The sequence below is a fragment of the Prosopis cineraria genome, unplaced genomic scaffold (assembly GCF_029017545.1).
Source record: "Prosopis cineraria cultivar Desert tree isolate PC_DT_omini unplaced genomic scaffold, ASM2901754v1 PC13, whole genome shotgun sequence".
Taxonomy (NCBI): domain Eukaryota; kingdom Viridiplantae; phylum Streptophyta; class Magnoliopsida; order Fabales; family Fabaceae; genus Prosopis; species Prosopis cineraria.
Window position 1 is genome coordinate 3,668,091 of NW_026555344.1, and position 24,783 is coordinate 3,692,873.

The window sequence follows — 24,783 nt, forward strand, 5'->3', positions numbered from 1 at the left end:
AAAGGGTATGATTTTCGTCATGATCAAAATCTATAAAGCAGAGTTAACATTTTTTTTAAAGTTTTACTAAAGTTAAACACATTTTTCCATTTTAACAATTCAAAACTCTCTTTGAAATCAACTAGTAAATTGCACATACTTTTTATATTTGTTAAGAGTACCCGAAATTTCATCAATTACATATATTAAAAATAAAAGACCTATGCAATTTAAATAGAACTTTAGAGAACTATGTTAGTCTATAATCCATTGAATTTAAAATAAGTAAACACGTTTTTTTACATATTATATAAAATAAAAAATAATGATTCACACACGACAGATTTAATAATGGGATTTCCACGATGGTTTAAGACTCAAACAATGTGCTTTATTTCAGTATAATTATGAAAACTTAAAATTTATTGTAATAATTTAAACGTGACTGTAAATGAGCTTAGAATAATTAATGAAGATTCTTTAGGATAATGTGTTGATATTGTCATAGTTTATTTTGGGAAGTATCATTGATGTGTAAGAGAGTTTCAAAATCTGTGTTGGAGTTTCAAAATCATACTCTATTTTTTCATTATGATTGTGTGTGCTATAAAAAGTAATAAAAACACCCTATCGTAAGATTGTACAACTATGGGCAGTATTTACTTTCCCTAACAAACGGGAAGTGGCGAACTATGATACACAGCATAATTACAGAGGGGCGGAACTAAAGTTCGTTCGCGCCATGAATATCGTTGATGACAAGAAATCCAAAGCCTCCTTCACGTTTGCTTCATCGGGAGAAGTTTCAAAGAAATTAGTGGGTAATGCCGGCTGAAGAAAAAAGTTCCTCTCAAATGGAAATGAAGAGACTGAAGCGCTGTTCATTTTTCTAACTCCTTTTCAAAAGCTAAGACTTGATACACTCTTGCTGTTCAAATCTATAGGGCCTCTTTTGATTGAGAAGGCAAATTTGAGCAGTATTAGAGCAATTTGAGAGGCATATACACTGCAAACTTACTTGACATTGAACTTGTGCAGGAAATGACCACTGCCCCAACCCTTCTCTTTTCCCTTTTCTATTGTTGACAACAAAATTTGAAGAAAGTTCTCTGCATCATTCTCAGATGCAAGCTCCAAGTTTGTCTGAGAAAGTGGAAGATGGCTAGAAAAGTGGTTGAATCGAGCTGCTCTTCTACCACCACCGCTACCTCTCTTGGGAGAATGGTGTTGTTGCCTCAATAAGGTATCCGGTCTACTGCCAACAATGTGTACCACGCCTTGACTGGTGTTAGCGTGGATTACACTCTCCAATCCAATCTCCGAGTTGATTATCCACTCCAAGTCAGCCGGAATGCCGCAGAATTCAGGTGTACCCAATTTTACCAAATTGGGACAGAAAACAATCAATATGAATCTTTCTGTTAAGACCACAAAATTGCCCTCCTCTTTAAGTGCTTTGCAAACTACTAATACCTCATCTTTGTACTTCAAGCCATTATCGACCTCCATGATGATGGATGTTCCAACTGCTTCTTCCCAAGAGTACGGTCTTAATGGAAGTTCAACATTTAATGGCCTTGGAATACGGACCCTAAAGCGTTGTGATCGTACTTGGTTGGGTTTACTGCGGTTTCTAATACTGAGTGCAGTTTTTCCAGTAACTTCAAGAATACTAGCTGCTGGTTTGGCAACAAGTCCTGTTACCCCTAAAGCTATCCCTGGCCCCAAGAAAAAAATAGACGTCAGAAAAGCACTTTCAGTAGTTAACCAAAACGAATATCGTATGTACAAGTACAACAACAATCGTGGTGTCAATTTAAAAAGTTGCTGCAATTTACATCAGGAAAAGTTCTTAAGATCATCCTAGCTGATTTACCAGAGAGGACACCAGGAAGACCATGTCTCTCAGCTCCTTGTATGGGTGACTGGAGAAGACCAGTGAGTCCCTGGAATCCAAGAAGGCAAGGAGAATACATTTTAGCAGATACATAGGCTGGACATACATGCATCTTTAAGATTACGATGACTACTACTACTACTACTATTTCACGTTTTCCTCATAACTGCATAAATAGAACTGTAAATGACTAATTCAAGTGCTGCACAGAAACAGTCAAAATATTGTGTGAGAATGCAATCTAAGGAGAAAGAGCACAAGATCAATAACACAGTACAGAGTATTTCTTGAAAAGCTATCAAGTAGTTTCATTCACAAACCTCTAGTAGTTCACTAATTACTCCTTTACTGCCTGAAGTGACATTTAACTGTTGTTTTTCCATTCTTGAAACAGCTTGGTCATCATATGTAAATGCAACAATACCCTGAAAAATAAAAACTGTTAGTAATGGTTAAATTTTGTTTTTTTGTTCTTATTTGGGATGAAATCATTATGACATTGAACGAAGAAACACCTTGCGAGCAGCTTTACTGAACTGAGAAGTTGCATCACTAATAGCATAGACTGTATTGCTTAAAAGACTAGTGGTGCCTTGGGCCATGCCAGTAATAAGTCCAACAGGGCTCTGGCATATGAGTCAATGATTCTAAATAATCAGTTCATTGAGGTTTTACAAGGAGGGATAAAAAAGGGCCAGCAAAATTGTGATTCTTACCTTCATAATACTCTTGGCAGGAACAGACAAGAAATCTCTAATACCAAGGCTCATGCTCCTTGCAAAGCCCATGGGATTACCAATAACACCAGCAGAACCAAACAACTTCAATTTCAGAAAGTGGAACAAGATGTCAGATATGAAAGTGACATTAAGATGCTTACACACTTAGAGGAATGCTCTGTTGTAGCAGCAGTTTCCTAGACTATTCATTCAGAAAGCCAATGTCTAGACAGAAAGTTGATAGTTTTCAACATGGAAAATGGATGATGAGGTAAGAAAAGCAGAGTTTTCAGTAACTCCTAACGGTTGATGAAAACAATAAAATTCAGATATTTTAAAGTTCAGATGAGCCCACGATATAACCATGTAAATTTATTACTCAAGTTTTATCGCACTGCTATCAGACCGGCAATGTTATATAGTAGTGAATGCTGGGCTCTAACGGGACAGCAAGAGCATAAAGTTGGAGTAGCAGAGATGAGAATGTTACAATGGATGTGCGGACATACACGTGAAGATAAAATTCGAAATGAGCACGTACGCGAAAAAGTGAGGGTGGCACCTATTGAGGAAAAAATGGTAGAAAATCGGTTGAGATAGTTTGGGCATGTACAAAGAAGACCAAGGGAGGCACCAGTGAGAAGAGTGGAACATATAACTTTGAGTCCGATTAAGAGAGGTAGAGGAAGGCCTAAGAGAACACTCTTGAAAGTTGTTGAACGCGATCTCTTAATTAATAATATTCCTAAAAGCTTGATAAATGATAGAACACAATGGCGTCTTGCAATCCATGTAGCCGACCCCACCTAGTGGGATAAAGGCTTGTTGTTGGTATTGTTGTTGTTGTAACATTTGAAAGACAACCATATAAATATGTGCAAGTTAAAATCATTTCAATACAACAGACCCAACCCTAATCAAGTTATCCAGACATGTTCAATGTTTAGAATAATGATTCAGTAAAATTAGCCAACATATTCCAACACTTTAATACCGACAACTGATGAGGGAATGATTCTTGCACTATCATTTCAGCTTTGACATGTCTTTGCGTGAATAAAGAAACATTTGAAAGGTCACTTTTTACCTTGTAAGTCTCATGAAGCAGTTGCCGAGTGTAATGCTTGATTAGAACCTCCTGAATTGACTCCAGACTAGCCATATGATGAGCTATTGTTAACTCCTTCAGATAGATTTGTGCTCCTTCAACATCAGCAAGGGCCATCAAACCCCTCTGTAAGTAATTGTGACTTAATAAGAAAATCAAGCACAGAGATGAGTTGATTCATTAGAATATGTACATATCTCTGGAAAGCTGTATATTTTATTCTATTGCTTTTTTATTGTTCAAATGGATAAGATGCCTGGATTAATTATTCGAAATTTTGGGGTCAGCAATTGGTACTCCTTCTAATTTAGGGTACTTTTTTTGGCAGTGTGCCAGAGCTTTAGGAAAGAGTCCAAAACACCAAGGACATATTTGATGTCAAGGACAGGAAAAAGCTGCATGTGATTTAATTGGCCTTAGATAGACCAGTCACCAAACTGATAGAACCTCTTAGCTTTTCTGGTACTGTATTGAAATTTTGGCCACGTCATGTCACAGCTACTGGCAGAGTGAAGAAATATTATACGACATGATCTGGATAATAGACTTATTGCCCCTGAATCTTGACCTTTTGGTTTCTTTTTCCGCCTAGTGACATTCCCCATGTATTCCTCCACCCGAAAAAAAAAAAAAAAACTGCAAGCACTTTACTGGTGATTCACTGGCGGTGAGCAAATACCACATGCAAGGATGAAGAGATCAGGTGGATGGTGATGCGGAGGTAAGGAGAAGGTTGGCGATAGTGATGCTAACCAGAACAGATGTGGAGGAGGGGATCTGGTGAGGGGAAGGCTGGAAATGAGATTTACTGGATGCCAAAAAGGGATCTGGATGGAAGAGATGATAAGGGACAAGTGGACGCTGAGCAATAAAAGCAAAGGACAACGATGGCACGGAGAAAGAGAAGACATAATGGAGAAGAAAATATGCACATTTTGGTAATTCCATTTGATTCCAACATGAATGAATGTTGATTGATCTCATTTTTGGAAGAAATGCTGACTCATTAATTTGTGATAATGGGCATTCCTTGGGAATGATGATGCTAGGCTATGAATGACAACCAAATGCAACCCACCTAGGAATAGAAACCGGATTCCCATTCTTTGGCCCATCTAGAATTGAGCCAAACATGCCCATAGGATTGCTCCTCCATGTATGTGTATATGTCCACGTAATTTCTTCGATGGAAATCATAAAAGAATACTTTCAGAGCTCTCGTGTCCTTATTAAAATAAAGTTATTATATGATATTTTTTTTTCAATATATAAAAATTTAAATTATATCTATTTCATTATTATTGATTCAATTCTGGTTGAACAATTGAACCAGTGCTTTTACCTGTTCAACAACCTATTCAAAAAATATTTTCACGAATCCTTCACATAAAATCATTACTTACATGGATAATAGATTCTTCGGACATGAGGATTCGATTTTGAAGCATCCATGGGGCACTGGAAAAACTGCATCAAGTAGGGGATAAATCAAAAACAGGAATCTACAAACTGCAATTTCGATAGAACATAATGAAGAATAGATGACCTTAATGTCAATCTGATTGGTGCCAGCTCAAGCACTTCAATGTAAATTTTCTTCTGTGTTTTGGCTAAAAGATAAATATGCTGCCATGGGGCACCGATTGGAACTATGGAAGGCAATGACACATTGCGTTTGGAGCTTCCATTAAAGACAGGAGTAATCAATGCAGGATACTGATCATCCCTTGAAATCAAATTCTCAATAGACTGAACAGACAATGAGGAATTCTTTAGCGAATCCCCATCACAGAGATCAGAAGATGACATGTTTAGATACTGAAGCCTAGAAGAAACTTGTGTTAAGAACTCAAATAAGCTTAATATGACCTCTTGCTCAAGTTCCAGACGAAAGTCTGCAATGCTGCGAGCATTGAATATAATATTAAGAGTTAGATGAATATAAACACAAAGCAATGCAAGCAACTATATAAACTCAAGATGCACACAATTAAGAATAACAAGTACCTCAATTTTATGAATTCAAATGTAACGAATGAAATGTCTTTCTTTCTCCATTTTGATATTGCTAGGAAAACACAGGATCACAGGAGCTGTTGAAGCAATTCATTTGATTTATTTTTTCCACTCGTCTTGCAACATCATCCTTAGATTTCATATTGTCAGCCTCATAGGGTTTGTATTCTCTATCAAAGGACAGCATAACGGGATATGGAGTAGACCGCAATTGATTATCAACTTGTAAAAATGAGATCTCAAAGGAAAGAATCTGCCGATCCAAGCTTTGAAGCAGATAGGTTTTTAAGTCCTTCATACAGACAAAAAGCAACTCCTACAACAATGATAACTGTTTAAAAAAGGTTGAGGAGACCAAGAGTCAAGAAATATGTAAAAAAGATAAGTAGTTCAAATACCTGTGAATAACAATTAATCAAAGAGATACCAATATGTGGAATAACAATTGATATTTTCTCGCTGTACTCTGCAGGCCTGTCAAGATTATGATCACGCAACTTTTTCCCCACAGAGTGTGAGAGACTTGGCTTCTTTACGTTACTAGGAACATGGCAGTTTGAATCAAGAACACTAAGGACCTGCAGGAAATAAAAGTTAACAGAGGATAAGAATTGAGATTTTGGCATGTCATGTACAGATGGAACGAAGGCATTATGGATTCACCTTCGTTGCACCCTCCGCATGGACTGATAAAAAGAATGTCCTCTCCGGCTTCTGAAACCATCATCAGTGCAAACAATCATTAGTATCATGAAAGCTCAACTTACGTTCAAAGATTTAGCAATGATTAAATCAACAGATAATAAACCATTACTGAATTTTGGGAAAAAAAAATCATTCATAATTATTTCAATATTTACTAATGAAATGCATGTATAACTACGTCAAGCAAAGGCATGGTTGGAAGCTTAGGTTTACTTCTGCGGTGGGTGGCAGGTAGACAGGCATATATTCTTTCACATCGTCAAGGGCATATGATCCCAAAACTCGCTCTCCAGGCACCTTTAATGACAGCAAACCTTGTCAGGAGAAGTCATTGAAATTCAATTTTTAAATACAAAAATGGTTTACCTCCAAAATAAGACGATGAGGATAGCAGGGTTCATCCCAGGCATAAAGGCAAGACGTATAGGAGTGAACAACTGTCTCAAACATTTCACATCTCTGCTGATATATTCTCAATCTCTACAAAGCAGCAAGAACACGGAAGAAATTTCAATGAACATCGAACCTAAAAAAAGATATCAACTACAATCATACTGACATGAAAAGATAGAAAAAGCAGAGCACAGATATTGACTGACACAACAATTAATTGTTTGTAATCATATTATAGTATAGTAAATCAAGTCAAAGAGGAATGCTTAAAGGACGGCCCAACTTTATTTGGGTTACAAAAAGTTCTGCGTTGTAGCTAAAACAACAAGGGACAAACCTCCTTTGAGAAATTATCAATTCTGTATGGCATATAGCAAGTGTCATCATTTGACAAGAGGATCAGTACAGTCCCTGAGTTTCCTTTGATGCTTCCAACAATTTTTTCATCACCCATGGATATATCAGCATTTTGCACTTCAGCTCGAACCATATGTATGGTTCCCGAAACAAAATTCCTCATTTTTAATTGAGTATCACCTAGGTGATCTGGTAAGAAACTTCCAGACCACTCCCATCCAGGTTCATCATAAGATATTGAAACAAGCAGGTCCCTGTGCACATTAGAATTGTTACAAATGAAGTAAAGGAACAAGAAGGAAAAGGTACCTTGCAAAAATTAGTATTACAGCAATAGAGAATAACTGGGAGGATTCAACTAGTATAGGCATCCCATATTTCAAAATATAAAAATAGACTTTTAGAGAATATAATTTTCATCAATTCAATTACTACGTGATGAAAACATACTATATTTATCATACAAGCAAAACCTTGGTTAATTTATCATAAAAGTAGTTGGGGTCAACTACATGACATGCACGACGCCATCGTACTTTATTATTAACTAAGCTTTTAAGAACATTATTAATTAAGAGGTCTTACTCAACAATTACCATAAGTGTTTTCTTAGGTCGTCCTCTATCTCTTTTTATAGGGCTCAAGATTATCCGTTCTACTCTCCTCACTGATGCCTACCATTGCCTTCTCTGTACGAGTCCAAACCATTAAATTTTTGTACAATGAAACCTTGAATAAAATTGTATAGAATACATTGCTCTCCCACAACTTCATGATGAACAAGTGCCTTGCTGATCATGCATGCCAAATTTTAAATAAATTGCTCCACATTAGCAAGCTTGATTTAAATACCAGAAGGTTTATTTTGAACATCACAATGAACACACAACTCTTTTTCATATTTCTGTTTTCTTTGCATTAGACAAATAACAGGGTAAAAGAGCACAATTAAGTAGGGTATGGAAGGGAATTAGGAACGATTCTGGTGTAGGACAAGGAAGGAAGAGGTAAAGGGGATGATAACAAGTTGAAGATATAGAGAGAAAGAAGGGAGAAAAGAAAGAAGAGGGAGAAGCAGACAGATAGGGGATGAGAGCTGATGAAAAGTATCTAGTTTCAGTAGTAATAATTCATTAAAAGGTCCACAGTGAAAATAACCCTAGGCTATGTATTGAGCCCTAAATACAACAACAACTAACATAATATAAACTCAACTTGAAATAAAAATAAAAGAAAACCTCGCTTAAACTCCAAGTAAAATAAAGCATAAAAGAGGAAACAGCTTAAGAATGCCTGATACAAGACGAATAAAGTTGTAAGAATAATTTATTAATATATCAAATAAAGGTTTCCTAATTTCTCTTCTTGTCTCCTTCCATGAAAGAACTCTCCAATGGAGAGTAGCATTGCTGATACGACTCCAATAAAGCAAGATGAAAGAAAGGAACACCTCTAATTAGCATCTAAATAAGGGAAACCTTTTTAACAAACAAGACAATGGTGAAGCGAGTCATAAGGCGAACAAAAAATTTGATTAATCATAACCACAACAGCAGGTGGCACAACAGACTTCAACAAGTGGGATCTAAGTAGAGAAACTTCTCCTTAGTGATCCAAGTAGAATCCAAATCTTGAGAAACTTTCCAACAAGGTAATAATAGAGGGTGACATGAGGAGAGAGCAGGACATGCTCTTCCATAGCCACAACCCTAATACAAGAACAATAACAAACCTTATCCTACTAGGTGGAATCGGTTATATGGATCACATTTTGCTAAGTTATTCTATCAAAAATCATTCTTTAGATTATCCAAATTCCTAATACCCAATAAATTATATATTTACATTAATTGCAAAAGAAAAATCTCCTATTACCAACCCTAATTCACAGATAATGATTACATAAATTAATCCATAATTGATATTAACTGAATCACGTGAAAGGTATACTAATGGTGTGCATTAATCATACTGTACATAAACCTTACAAAGTACATGTCATTAATATATAGTTGAACGAAGATGCCCTGTTAGCCCTCTTAGATGTGACGATGGTATAATTTACTTCAATGCTAGACAGACGTCAACCAATCCTCATGTATATATATCCATATATTTGTAGCTATTTTATTATAACGAATGAATATGGAATAATTAAGCAGCTTAGACTGTACATGCTTCAAATTCAGCATCTCAAGGTGAATAACTGAAAGGGAAATTCACAATAAATTACATACAGAAATTAAAAATACCAGAATTCACAAGATGACTAATCATTTAGGAGAAGCACTACGTTACATATGTTCCATTCAGCAAATGCAAAACCAAGTATTTAATTTTTCCCCAGTAACTGGTCATGTCCAAGATAAACACGACACAAATTAAATAAAGTTACCTGGTTGTATCTGTCCAGTGAAGATGAGCATGTTCTCCTGTGCCCAAATGAAATACGATGTCAGTACCCTTTTGCTTATAACGTACATCCTTGCTGCATGCATTGCTGATAACATATCTGCAGAATTAGACCCTACTAATCAGACACTATGACACGTCACGATGAAATCAACTATGTGAAGAAACAGATCATCATAAAAGCTTTTTAGGAGGCCCAAGGAAGATTTTTATCTGCAATGCTCCATCATGTTAAAGATTTTAACACATGGGTTTTCTGATGTGACCGTGAGATATGGTCAGACTTATAAGAGGAGATCAAGGGGGCAGTTGGGTGTAGAAAGGAAATACCCATTGGGTTAGGATTAATATCCTGAGGGTCCAGAAAAGAAGGATTATGCCATGATGTTTTGGTAGGGTGGCTTAGATTTAGTCTCGATATTGAAGTCACCTTTTTGCTTGCTTTATTTGGCTGTATTATTTTTGTTGGCACTCAAGGATGTTTTAGAGAAGTTAGGCAGAAGTGAGGAGAGTGCTGGTCTCTCGAACACCAGTGAGAGACCTTTTCTTGTTGCTGTGTTCTTCCATTTAGTTTGTAATTTCAGTTGTTGGGAATAGGGTTTTGGCTAGAATCAGTGAGTTTCTCTTGTAACACTGATTCAGTTCATATGCATTAATATCAAAAACCTCAGAATTTCCCTCATTTATTTCTCTTTACATTGAAAGCTTGGTTCTATTAGTTACTTTAGAGCAGAGCTCTAACATTTTCCTATGCAGAAGATAATTCAAAATTTGTCAGAGTGTGATTGCTCAACCAGCTGGTCAAGTCTGGTTCTCAAACCACTAGCAAACTCTTGACAACTTAAAGATCTAATATCACTCCAAAAATTAAGTAATCACAAAAGCTAAAATTAATTCGAGGAAGCCAATAAAAGGATTTATTGGTAGTAATATATGGAATTACTGATGCGTGCACGTGCATATTGCTAGATTCAGAGAGTATATTGTCAATAACTTAGTCTGAGGGAGCTTAGTGCGTAATCTTTCTAGATCCTGGCCCACAAATAGTTGAGCTCATTGCATAGAAATTTCTTCAGAAAGATATACAAACGCATCAGAGCTCTTTCTTCCCCCCAAGTAAGCATGAAGACAAAAATGTTACCTTGGCTGGAATGTAATTGCATTTATCCTTCCGGTATATGATTCAGCAACTGAGGTAGATGTCATTGCTAGAATGAATGCAGAATTTGCAAATGACTGAGGAACAAGGATATTACTTGAACCACTTGGCGGTGAAAGAGAAAAAGGGCTTGACCATAATGAATATGGCGACTTTTCCATAACATGTGCAGGCCAACATCTAGCAACTTTAACCAGAACGTCATTTATAGAGGAAACTGGGTTTGGTGAATAAATGCATGGCCCAACCTTTTCATGACCATGATGACCAGAACCTGATGTTTTTGAAGTTGACTGAACCTTTGAGCTTAGTCCACTCTTTGAGCTGCTTACACAAGAATTTTGGAATTTTGAATTATTTATACTTGTTTTCTTCCCTTCATTTTCCTGGCAATTTTGAGGGAAAAGGGGGTTGCTTAGGAAACTCCTCAAAGGACTAACTCTCTCTCGAGTCGAGATAATACGATTCCCCAAAGAACTCCTTGGGCGAGGAGGAATATCAGCATCTGAATCATTGCTGGAACATAAGAGAGAAAAACCATCTCTTTTCCCCACAAGGGTTTCATTTTCACTAGGATCATAATAGGAAGGGACAAAAATTCCCTGTTCCTTAATTTCAGAAGTGGCTTCTGTTATGCACAGAGGGAAACCCGTGCAGTTATACAAAAGGAAGGGAACAAATATGATAACTTCCCGACTACCTGAATGTGCATCCATTGCCTTCTCCACAGTCACATACAAAGGGCCTACAAGTAATGATAAATATATCGGTTATACAACACTCTCAGAATTCAATTGAAACTACCACAAAAAAAAAGTGAAAGAATGTTGATTACCACGTAGATTACTTGATTCAAAGGTCAGTGTTTCAGATAATGAAAATTTGTTTTCGCTAAATTTAGCAGTCATGCAGAAAGTTTCCAACCGAGGAAATTTAAAATATGAAGGCTTGAATCCATCAATGCAGATTTCCAGTCCAAGATCATGTGAAGGATCAATGTGATAAACAGTAGTTTCTCCCTTGAAAAGAAAACATGATGTAAAATAATTAGAGGCTGTTGCTCTAGTATCAAAAAAATGTGAACGGAACTATAAATGCTGTATTGAGCATTCATAACAAACAGATAAAGCAAGAGGTCTATCACAAACCTCTGAAACTGCTATTGTATGATTTACCCCGCCACTATCAGTTGTCAAAACAATATCTTTAGGAATGTAGTTGTTCACTATCAAAGGAACATTTAAGACTACGTGATGAACAAAACGATTGTTCGCCTCATCCACAGGGACGTTCCTTTTCATCCAGCCAGATGACATCAAGGTGATGCTTGTGACTGATAGGCAACAACGAAATGCAGAACTACTAGGATTAGTTGGATAGCAAAGAAAGGACTTGAAGCTTCCCATTTTGTTATCTAATGAGAGAAGCTTTGAGAGGTTATGAGCTTCACTCCACAGGTAAGAGGTTCCAACTGGTCGCCACCTTAGAGAGCCAGCCTCTGCCAGATGTAATGGCAAAGGTAACTGTTGGCCAGGATATACAGGATCTAATATCTGAAATGGTGAAACCATGCATCACAGAAGTAATATCATTTGTGAAAATGTCCCGTGCCTAATGACCAAAATTTTGGAATACGAGGATAAGCTTATGTACCTTTGGTGACAACCCAAGAGGAATATCAAATCGTAGTTCCAAAGGTGTTGAAGTTGCATTTGAAAGTATAACCTGAATGTTCAAACTTAGATCATAATAAGGAAAGAAAGGGATGTATAAAGCAAAATGAAACTCAACAGCAACATAAAGAAAGACGCATCTTTGGTACATACAGTAGAGTATAGTCGTATTAACTTGCTATAGTGCAGTACTGAAACATCAAAGACAACAGGAACAACAAAGCAAGAAGCTGCATCAGTTTGACTGTCCTTGTCATTTTCATTGCAAGCCTCGGAGAAATTAACCTCAAAGCATGTAAGTCCTACTAAATCCATTGACATTGGGGCAGATGGCAGAGATGTTCCATCAAGCTGTATAGTAATATAATGATGAGAAAATCCACTTGACCTTTGTTCATTTAGACTATCCGAAGAACAAGAAGGCTTGTAACGAGCAAGTCGTTCTTCAGTATTTTCATCCATGTATATTGGAATCACAGAGCCTGGTTCTACACATATTCTGTTTTTCTCGTCCAAGTCATCAAGCTGATCAGGGTTGACAGGGTTGCTATATACATGACAGAACAGGGGCACAGAAGTCAAGTTTTGAAGAACATAAGGAGCAGCACACTTTCTAGCATGCATATATTCAGCTGAAGGTAGATGCCTCATTTTGTTGCTTTCAGATGGATCTTTGGACCCCATCAGATGCCAGGCATCCATAAGCATCTCAGTGATTCTAGAAATACACTGAAAAGAATGAAATTGGGGCATCAAAACAAATCAGATTACTAACATGTCAAGGACCACTTCAGTTTCATCTCAAAAGTTCAAGCTGTTCAACGAAAACCTATGAGCAGTTCTCATATTATCTTAGGTATAACCCAGAAAACGGAAAATGATATACCTCAATTAAGGGTTCTGAAATATTAATGTTAAGCTCAGCTGCTGAGTCAAGAATGATATCAGTTGTTATGGAGCTATTCAGCATGACACTCATTTCTTGTTTCCTAAATAAAGACAACCGAAATTGCCAAGGCTCAATAAAAGGCTCCCAAGAGACCTGAAGTTTTTGAAGCAGACAATATGGTTATCAGAAAATTATTCATATTAAACAAGGAACTCATGACAGTAATTTTACAACTTGCACCTTTTCAATGTTATTGTAATTAACTTGAAAATCACAAGTGACTGAGCATTCCATATCTTTTTCAGTAATGTTGACAAACAAGAGGATGTTCCTCAGTAGAATATCCAACTGGGGCCCACTGCAACTCCACTACAGAAAATGAAAAAGATTATATGATATAAAAACTGAAAATGCAAAGTAAGAATTTATGAAATTTGATGGAAGTACATATTTAAGTTAAGTAAAAATTCAGAGACAATCAAATCAAAACCATGTCAAATAAATGACCCAAGAATGCAGTATAAAGGAACTTTTTTCTTTGGCCAAAGGAAAAAAAAAATTACATCAAGAAGCAGGGAAGAGTGCAAGAAGTTGGGGGATAAGACATCCTCAATCAAAGAAAATAAGTCCAATATGAAAAATGAACAGCCTATGAAATGCCCTAAAAGAGATTATGCACAGCACACTAATAGGAATCCATGAATATCTTTCCCACAATTTTAAGGAAAACAAATGTCATTGAAGATACAGCCATTCCTCTTCAATAAGTCATTTTTTGTCCCTTGCATTGCCACTCACTAGACTGTATCCATCCACTTAGAGAAATGCAATTAATTTATGGTGTTAGATTCATCCTGTCATTATGGTTTTCTGTTCTTACTTTCTTCCTCTACTTCTCTTACCGTCAATCTTTCCTCTTGAGACAATCTTTTTTAGTCTAAAATAATAGCCTCCATAAATATTTAAGACAGAAAGGAGAACTTAGAATGAAATACCATTGGAAAAAAGGAATAAGAGACAAACAAACAAAAATTAGTAGAAAGAAAAATATGCTTCTAAGATTTACACAGCAAAGACAGCCACATACCCTTCCATCAGTTAGTAGAAGAGAGACCTTCCTCAACTGGAATTTAAAATCAACGTCAAACAATGAAAGTTGAGAAGACCCTTCCTCAGGAATATTGAATTTTATAGCACCCCAGAAATAGAAAACAGGATGTGAAAGCCACACATTTGAGTGATCACACAGAATCTCCAGTTTTAATAGCCTGGTGTCTGTCTGATTGGTATGGCGTACAGCCTCCAGGTAAACCTGAACCATCTCAAAAAGAGGCCAAGATATACGCTTTCTGTTCTCAGCTATCTTCATTATGCCACTGAATTTATCCACATTGGACTTTAACTGGACAACTGTGCTATTGATTAATAATTCAAACCGACTCATGCAGAAAGAGACAGAAAGAAGTTTCAAGTTTGTTTCTTCATCTGTTTCAAAAGATACACAAGAGGATGTCAGCTTGAGATCTTCACAAAACTGAAGATCAAGAGAAGATTCTTCAGTAACTGATATAGGAATGTGAAACGTCACTCCAACCATGTCTGATTTCAGAGTCAGAAAAACAGTATCCTTCATCTTTTCTGATGCAAAATGCGCCAAGGTGCTTTCAGAATGATGGAAACCAAAAGGATCTCTAACTGCTGTGTCATTTATAGAAGAAACAGCATTGTGTGGAAAACAACTCAACGATGCATCCAAGGGCACAGTTTTTGCAAAATGTTGCCAAAAATGATAGAGAAAGTTAACAATCTTAGTCCACCCAGGAAAATGTAGCCAGATACTAAGTGATGGAAGACAAACACAGAGTTCATTGTCACCCTCAATTGATTTAGAGAAAGTGATGTGAAGCACTAACGTAGATGAGCAAGTGGATGTGCATTTTGCCAACACCTGTGCATCTTGAAGAGAATGTAACACTAGCGAAGAGAAACCCAAGTCTAGCCTCACTAGAGAATCATTCATGAACGAGGCAGAGCAATTAAATTGCATATCAGTTTTGGATATCAACTCCACAGAATCTTCCTTTGTATAATAAAAGTTTATCAACATTGATTGAACACAACAGTTCATTTCTGTATATATAATGGATGAGGCCATAGGAGGAACTGCTCTGATCTCCTTTGAACTTCTCTTTGAATTGATAAACTGCAAAACATCTGATTTGAAATGATTGGATTGGTCACCAACTGAGGACAAATCATCAATGACATCTACCAAGGCTGCCAATCCCCCAAAGATGTAGCTATCTGTTAGCCCAGAGAGAGAGAGAGAGAGAGACAGAGACAGAGACAGAGAGTGAGTGAATCAGTATACAAAGATAGTGTGACAATATTCAAAATAGGGGAATGAGAATAAGAGTTCTACCTTCAGCAATAATTTGACAGCTTCTTATGCTTGTCATGAAGCATGTCACTGGATAAGAGTTTTGACAGTTGGATTCATTTCCAATTGAAATTCTGACCCAAACATCAGCACTGATGGGTGCGATTAAAGTGGCATCCACACATGCAGTATTTTGTTTGATTGTTGATGAACCTAATTTGTCATCCCTAAATAGTAGAAATGATAGGAACAAGTCTCTACCAAACATATTCAAACAGTGATTTTTCTGGGCAAGCTTATCATTTGGAACCATATAGTCCAGAGGAATACCCTTTATTTCATTATCTGAACAAGAATTATCAATAAAACTACAGTAAAGCTGTGGTATCTCAACCTTAAGAAATTGATGCTCCTTATTCTCCACAGGCAAAATGAGAGTAGAGTCCAAGATTTCAAACTTATAAGTAATGCTTTTGTCATTTTCTACATCTATATAACTCTGCTCTTTGTTGAGGAGCTGATCAGTTGAACGGCCACCCCAATCAGACAATGAGAAGTACCCAATAATGATGGATAAATATTCTGCCGGTAACATGCAAGAGACATGCTGAATACTGACACTTACTTCAAGCTTAGTTGTTGAAGGAATATTTTGACCATTTCTGACACGGACATTTAAAATAGGAGACAGTTTTGCTGAAGAGGGGCCCCATAGATAATCATGAAAATTTTTTGTCCACCAAGGGGAGGTAAGAACCAAACCTCCAGAGGAGCACAATATATCCATACTGTCTCCACAAAAGAATAGAGAAGACTTACATGTAGGCAACATAATCGTTCCAACTATGCATGATGAATCATGAAAATTTGCTGTCAGTCCACATAGATTCAACTCAAGAGAAAAAGGTATGTGGCAAAATTTGGACCTTCTCATGTTGATTTTTGGACTTCTGATTTTTTGATCCCTCAATATGAAATATTTTCTCCAGTCAGAGGCGGCATATAGTAGCACATTCTCTAAATTACCTAGAGAACCAGAATTGCAAATAGTAACAAATGGAAAGCGATCCAATGGAATGCATGCTGATTCAGAGGATCCAGGTTCAACATAATTTGAGAAGCCAAACTTTTGTAACCCAAAGCTTGCTATTGCTTTTGAAAGGTCAATATCATTTCCAGCAGACAAATTCTCAGAAGTGGTACCATATGCAGTCAATCTATCAAAAAATCTGACAAGCAATCCAACTACATGTGGATAGCAGTGGATACCAGCATTATTAACGTAAATAGTACACTTTTGACCAACTTTATTAGTTCTAGGAGATTCATAATGAATGACTAAACATGCATCAGCCAACATGGGTACACCAGAACATTGATCAGATTCATCGCATGTTTCAGAAACAGAAACTTCACTTGCAAGGCTGGGAGAAGAAAATTTCCCAGTTGAAAGCAATACAAAGCTATTCTCTTCATCTTGCAGTTTATAAGTAGAGATTCCAAAAGACTGCATACGGACAAAAACCTCCTCAAATTCCATAGAAGCATACCTGCAAATGATACAATAAGATAAAAACGGTTTTCTGTGAATATTTTGCATTCTTCATAAAACAAAACAAGAATAGAAAGAAAATAATGGGCAGAAAAATCTATAAACACGTGCTTCAGACAAAACAAAGATGACCTGAAAGTGAAATGAGGTATGCAAGCACTCAAACTTTGTGGTAGCTTGATGGTTAAAAAGTCCAACTGTTAGTATACACTATAAGGTTGAATTAATCAGCTTAGGCCAGCCCAGAAGCATTATAGAAGTGTTAAGTGTAGTCCAGAGTATCTAGTAGAACTCAGAACTATAAATAGTCATGGACAATACATCCAAGAACTAAAGAAAGCATTATTCTAGAAATACATTGACTCTGACACGTAACACCAACTTAGTGACAACATTCCACCTTGCTTTCATTAAAAAAATAAAAAATAAAAAATATTGATGGATCTAAAGATTTATTATATTATTGGAGGCAACATGGAAAGTAGAAAAAAAAAATTATACTCACAATCTACCAAGCATTTTACGTCACATCTCAAGGTTCCAATGACAATATTCCACCTTGATAGAACAGACAAGGATGCTGAAGACATATGAGAAGAGAAAGAGGAGGAAAGATAGTCAACAGGGGGACTACATTATCATTTGATGAGGTTGCCAGAGGAAAGAAAAAGGGAATAGAGTGCTGTAACTAACCATCACATGGGATGTGAGGGAGAATAGCTGGAGGAGAAAGAGATTGTAGTTGGGACGGTTTATCAAGGGGTCTGAAAGGAGGCATTAAATAATGAAGAATGAACTTTCAATGGAGAGTCTTTGGCCACTCAAAAGCCAGAGGTGTCATTCCTTTTTTCCTTGCATGGCCGCATCTACTTTTCATTCTATAAACCCCTTAATCCGTCTATTTAAATCTCTTTCAGAGTGTACTAGTCCTTAACTTACTCCAAAGAGATTAAACATTTAATTACTAGCCAAAACTCACCTCTAAGTCAGATCACTCAAAAAATATATGACTTCTTTTTTTTTGGATAAAAAACTATGAAAGTACTCTTCAGTCTTCAAGACTAGAGAAATACATGAAGGTCAAAAGGCCAAAATATCCTTAGCTTTCAATGCCTTTTACAGGAAAAATTGAGTCTCATAGAAAAGATGCCCAAAATATGGTAAAAACTGTGGAGATATTGTATTTATTGTAAACATTCTTATCTGATTATTAGGAGTTAATAGAATTTATTAGAATTATTAGCCATTTATTCGCTTGTCTCCTACCTTTGTGTATACATAGTCTCCTGTATCCTACTATTATGATCAATGGAAAATCATATTTATCCTCTCAAAAATTCCACATGGTATCAGAGCACATTAGATCAAAACCCTAGCTGATTTTTTGTTATGTCGCATAGCATAGTTTCAGACTGGTAGCTGACGGACAAAACCCTAATGGAGGACGAGAGGCTATTGGATCTCACCACCGGCTAAGGAAGGACCAAAGACCTCTGATTGGCGCAACCTCGAAGTTTGGTGTCAACTGACGGCGCGTGGCGGTCACACGTGCCACTCATCCATTCAGCGTCAAAGGGAGAGTCCGAACGCGTGGCAGCATGTGGAGAGTTCTTTCGACGACGACGACCTATTCCAACAACAATGGACTATTTCCAACCTAGTCTCAGCATTTTCCGGCTATAGGTCTTCCAAGCCTTCACCCTGTTCGTTGTATGTGTGTACTATCATAACAAAATAGACCTAAAAAACACATACCTAGAAATTCCTAAGGGAAATGGGCTTCTAATCTTAGAAGTAGTATGTCTCGGTCTTCTTGATCTGATTCGTACCCGTTTTCTCATAAGCTTTCGACAATGGATGATAAAGCTTGCAAAATTGCCATCAAAAGTTGTTGAATCTGATGCAGTATGTGTCAGTCAGATTTCACAATCAGTCTTTGTAATCTTGGCACAAAACGGTAATTTTCTTCAAGCCTTAAAAACGTCGAGGGCTGAAACATTGTGGATTGTTGACTCTGGAGCATCAGATCACATGACTGATAACCACCAATTATTTTCCTCATATACTCCATGTGCTGGAAATTTGAAAGTCAAAATTGCATATGGGTTTTTTGCTCCTATTGCGGGGAAAGAGTATTCGTATCTCTGAATCTATCACCCTAGAATCTGTTCTTCATGTACCAAAATTAGCATGCAATTTGCTGTCTATTAGCCAACTAACAAAACAATCTAAATGTTGTGCTAATTTTTTTCCAACCCATTATGTCTTTCAGGATTTATCATTAGATATGACGATTGGACATGCTAAAGAGTGTGAGGAACTCCTACTTCCTTGAGAATGCTAGAGTGAGTCATCATCAAGCCACTAATGTATGTAACTCTATATCGACCTCTAAAGATACAAATATTCTGTTATGGCACAAGAGGATGAGGCATCCTAATTTCCATTATTTATTTCGCTTGTTCCCAAACCTTTGCCCTACCAACCATAATGTCAAATGGGAAGTGTGTGAACTGGCAAAGTACCAACGAACATCATTTCCTAGAACATCGTATACACTCACCAAACCATTTGTTACCATACATAGCCATCTATAAGGTCTATCCCGTATCCCAAACCGCACCAAATCAAAATGGTTAATTACCTTCATCGATGATTATACTCGTGTTTGTTGGATGTATCTCCTAAAAGACAAGTCTGAGACTGCATCCATATTTATCAATTTCTTTACCATGATAAAAACCCAATTCAACACAAATATCCAAGTTCTACATACCGACAATGGTACTAAATATTTTAACCAGGTCTTGAGTACCTTCCTTTACAAGCATGGCATTATCCATCGAAGCACTTATGCCCATACACCCCAACAAAACGGAATTGCAAAAAGGAAAAACAGACATATTCTTGAAGTGGCTAGGGCTCTCATGTTCACCCATAATGTCCCAAAGTTTTATTAAGGGCATGCCATCTTAACTGCAACCTATCTCATCAATCAAATGCCCAGTTGCATTTTGTCTTTTGGTACTCCTCTTCAAAAATTGCAAAGTGTTTTCTCCACATCTCATATTGAAACCAACATCCCTTTTCGTGTCTTTGGGTGTACAGCCTTTGTTCACATCTATCAATCTAATAAACTTGGACCTCATGCTACAAAATGCATATTCCTTAGTTATTCCACTACTCAAAAGGGATACAAATGTTTTAATCCTATTTCCAAACACATGTTTATAAGCCTTGATGTTACTTTTCATGAAGATATGCCCTTTTACCCCAATTCTTCAATTCAAGGGGAGAGTATAAGTGAATCTCAAACTTGGGAACAAGAGATTAACAAAGAACAATTGCTTCCTTATTTTTTGTCCATACCAGCAAAGTCATTACCACCTCAATTACTAGAACCATCACTCTCATCCGAACCCTTACCACCATCACCATCTCTTGTGCCAGTCACAAAAGATGATTCAACATTTGGGGGAGAAATAGAGAGGCAAAAAGACAAAGAGTTGTTGGTTTATTCTCAAAAGCATAAATCCAAGGAAGGAGAGCAACTTATATCTAAAGCACCAAAGGAGTTAGAACCAGTGGTAGCTCCTAAATCACCTCAGCAAAGTCTTGAATAGGTGAGTGATCAATCTGATCTTGATTTACCTATTGCTCTTAGAAAACAACCTCGCTCTTATGCTTTACACCCAATACAGAAGCACATATCCAACAAGCCTCTTTCTCCAAGTTATCATGCTTTTGTCACTAATTTAGATAAAGTTGTAGTTCCCAACAATATCAAAGAGGCATTGGAAATACCAGAATGGAGAAATGCAGTTATGGAGGAAATGAAAGCCCTAAAGAAGAATGGAACATGGGAGATTGTTCAGAGGCCAAGTAGCAAGAAGCTTGTAAGCTGCAAGTAAATTTTCACCCCAAAGTACAAGGCCGATGGTACTCTTCACAAGTTAAAAGCACGCTTGGTAGCAAGAGGGTTTGCCCAGACGTACAGTATTGACTACAAAGAGACTTTTGCACCAGTGGCAAAATTAAACACTGTTAGAGTTCTCTTATCCGTGGCAGCTAATCTAGAATGGCCACTTCATCAGCTTAACATCAAAAATGCTTTCCTAAATAGAGAACTAAAAGAAGAAGTTTACATGACTCTACCACCAGGATTTGATAGAAGCAGAGCTGATCAAGTATGCAGGTTGAAGAAACCTCTATATGGCCTAAAGCAGTCTCTTAGGGCATGGATTGACAGATTCTCAAAAGTTCTCAAGCGAGAAGGCTATAAGCAGGGATTGTCAGACCATACAATGTTTGTTAAAGTTAAGGGAGGTAAGAGGTGTATCTTTATTGTATATGTTGATCACATTATTCTTACCGGAGATTATCTTGAGTAAATCACAAGAGTAAAGGTTGTTCTGGGCAAAGAATTCGAGGTAAAAGACCTTGGTGCCTTGAAATACTTCCTTGGGATGGAAGTTGTGAGGTCAAGGAAAGGTATTTATATATCTCAGAGGAAGTATATACTTGATCTTCTAAAGGAAACAGGTATGTTAGGTTGTAGGCCAGCTAAAACCCCTATTGTGGTTCTGAAGAAAAAGAAGCCTAAGAAGAATAAGGAAGAGTCAAAAGAAGAAGATGATTCTCATGATGAAGTTGAAGAAAACAATAAGAATGAAGAGGCCACTAATAAAAAAAAGATATTAGAGGCTTGTTGGGAAGTTGATTTACCTTTCCCATGCAAGACCGGATATTGCTTTTGCAATAAGTATGGCTAGCCAATACATGTCTAAACCAAAGAAGCATATGGAAGCAGTCTACAGGATCTTGAGATATTTAAAGGGTACTCCTGATAGAGGGTTATTCTTCCATAAACAAGAACAGAGAACCATAGAGGTCTACACAAATGCAGATTGGGGAGGAACTCATCCTGATAGGAGATCAACTTCTAGTTATTGTTCCTTTGTTTGGGGGAACATGGTTACCTGGAAGAGTCGAAAGCAAAGGGTTGTTTCTAAGAGCAATGCTGAGTCTGACTTAAGAGCCTTGGCTCAAGGAATAATAGAAGAGTTATGGTTGAAACGAATCCTAGAAGAGATACATGACGAAGTGGACTCACCATTAATACTTAATTCATTGTGACAATAAGGCAACTATAAGCATAGCTTTAAATCCTGTTTAACATGAAAAATCAAAACATGTGGAAGTGGATAGACATTTCATCAAACAAAAAGTGGAAGATGGAATCATATGTTTGATTTATTTACCTACAAACCTTCAAGCTACAAATATTCTAACTAAGGGATTACATAAGCCCACATTTGAAAGTTGCATAAGCAAGTTGGACATGATTAATATCTATGATCCAACTTGAAGGGCGAGTGTAGAGATATTGTATTTATCGTAAATATTCTTATTTGATTATTAGGAGTTAATAGGATATATTAGAATTATTAGTATTTATTAGCTATTTATTCACTTGTTTCCTAGCTTTGTGTATATATAGTCTCCTGTATCCTACTATTATGATCAATGGAAAATCATATTTCTCCTCTCAAAAATCCCACACAAACACATAATATGAGAAACATAAGAATTGTATATAAAAGAGTAAAACCAGAATCACGCATCAAAAGCTTTTACACATCAGGTTTCAAACTCTGGCCAGTTCACTTGGGCAACATTATCAGTAAGCATCAAACTTATGACAACATTATAAAGGCAAGGATTCTATGAAATTTAGTGCTTCAAAGTTTGCATATTTGGTTCCCAAAGGATAGAAAGAACAGTAGCATACATACCAGATTTTCATCTCTTAAGGGAAAACATGAGTGCAGAGCTATCATCCCCATCATTTTCCAAGTTAACTCTCAGAACAAAAGAGCGTATATTTGAGTTAATAGAGACACCAAATATAGAAGGTACACCAGAAACCATGTTACACAGGTAAGGGGCCTCCAAAATTTCACATTGATTCTTTGAATGCAATGAGCCCAAATGAGTAACCAATTCTCTGACTGCACCGTGCATTGATGGAGAGAGGTATGCTTTTAGTAATTCAATGATTATAAAAACCTAAAAAAAAAAAATTGGAAATTAATAGAGAAAAAGAAAAAAGTAAGAAAAACTAAAGCTATTCCACTAGCAGAATTGAGTTCATTTGAAACACATTCATCACCTCCAACTGTTTCAAAATGGATTCATCAGGGATCATACAAGATGATAAGAAAACAGAAACATTAAATTGCTCGAGCAAAGAAACCTTCTGTGACTGATCAGAATTCATCATTGTAACCTGCAGCACAGCAGATTGTTGATTGAATACCAAACACACAGAGAAAATATAAAAAATATTACTGGTATTAAGAGCCTGACCTCAAAGTCATTTAGTTTGACCTCAAAGTACTCATATAGGTCTTCAACCTGTATTCCCAGACATTTACTCGATGTAAATACTGAATTTAACAAGCTCTTCGATGAGCAGTTATCTTCCCCAACTTTTGAGGAGAAAGACTCGAGATTATTCATGGACATAAAACATATAGATCTTGATTTCATTACCTGCAAATATATTTACAGGAATATGAAGCTAACCAGGAAAAAATATATTCATAACTGCCAAATTCTACAGATAATAATGACAAATCTAGCATTACAAAATGCTTTGTACAAAGTGCCATTTTCAAGTACTCCTGAGCTTCTTCAAATGACAAGACTGCCACCATGGATGGCTTGGCCAGCTGAAGACACATCACCGGCTTTTTTTTTTTTTTTCACATGCTTGCTAAGATTCAAGGCTCAAAGAAAGAGAGCAAGGCCCTGATGGCACGTAATAAATTAAAATAGGAAATACTACCTTATTTATAGAGTGCAGAGAGAGAAGTACTTCTTGCTAACACTAGAAGAACGTAAAAAAAGCCCAACCCTAAAAGTCCATATGTTTTTAAAAAATTGTATAAGAAAAAAACTGCAATCATAAACATCATAACACAAAAAACAAGGTCAATTTACCCCAATCTCCAATTATATAGCATATCTGCATCATGTCACTATTATTGGCTGTTTCGAGCACCTCGAATCACACAAATGAAATCTCTAGAGGGCTATTTGATTTCCGAATTGGTTTCTCAATAAATGATACCTCTGAAGAATGAATAGAAGTTTTTCCACAAAGAAGGAAATAAAAGTAGGAGATGGAAGAATTCTGCCAGAAGAATTCGGATGAGTGAAGAGGAATAAAGAGACCATAACACATAACATAACTCAACTCCTTGAACAACAACAACAACAAGCCTTTATCCCACTAGGTGGGGTCGGCTACATGGATTGCAAGACGCCATTGTGCTCTATCAACTCAACTCCTTGAACAAATAAACCAAAATCCAGCCTGCCAGGTCCTTAACCATGAAAAACATCACTAAGAAATCCCACACCATTCAGACAAGAGCTGCTTAGGCAATGTCATCATCTAGAAGTTCTTTGTGGAGAATGACACAACAACTTAAGTTCTCGACAATATAATAAATACGATAGTCATCAAACAATGATTC

At 36.7% G+C, this 24,783-nt stretch overlaps 1 protein-coding gene across 1 annotated transcript in view; it reads right to left on the reverse strand.

Moving 5' to 3' along the window:
• Positions 1-536: 536 nt before the first annotated feature.
• The window catches only part of LOC129290926 (uncharacterized), a 52,132-nt gene continuing 27,885 nt past the window's right edge, over positions 537-24,783 (reverse strand). The window contains 29 exon segments of the mRNA XM_054927990.1: positions 537-1,697; positions 1,856-1,925; positions 2,197-2,301; positions 2,392-2,502; positions 2,593-2,697; positions 3,683-3,829; positions 5,107-5,170; positions 5,250-5,606; positions 5,711-5,777; positions 5,780-6,035; positions 6,118-6,297; positions 6,383-6,433; positions 6,638-6,721; positions 6,791-6,904; positions 7,155-7,428; positions 9,570-9,686; positions 10,728-11,490; positions 11,581-11,764; positions 11,894-12,298; positions 12,399-12,470; positions 12,572-13,147; positions 13,305-13,460; positions 13,548-13,676; positions 14,395-15,611; positions 15,730-17,250; positions 23,047-23,308; positions 23,412-23,528; positions 23,609-23,794; positions 24,375-24,536. Coding sequence (XP_054783965.1) covers positions 994-1,697; positions 1,856-1,925; positions 2,197-2,301; positions 2,392-2,502; positions 2,593-2,697; positions 3,683-3,829; positions 5,107-5,170; positions 5,250-5,606; positions 5,711-5,777; positions 5,780-6,035; positions 6,118-6,297; positions 6,383-6,433; positions 6,638-6,721; positions 6,791-6,904; positions 7,155-7,428; positions 9,570-9,686; positions 10,728-11,490; positions 11,581-11,764; positions 11,894-12,298; positions 12,399-12,470; positions 12,572-13,147; positions 13,305-13,460; positions 13,548-13,676; positions 14,395-15,611; positions 15,730-17,250; positions 23,047-23,308; positions 23,412-23,528; positions 23,609-23,794; positions 24,375-24,536 — 8,556 coding nt within the window. The 3' untranslated portion in view covers positions 537-993.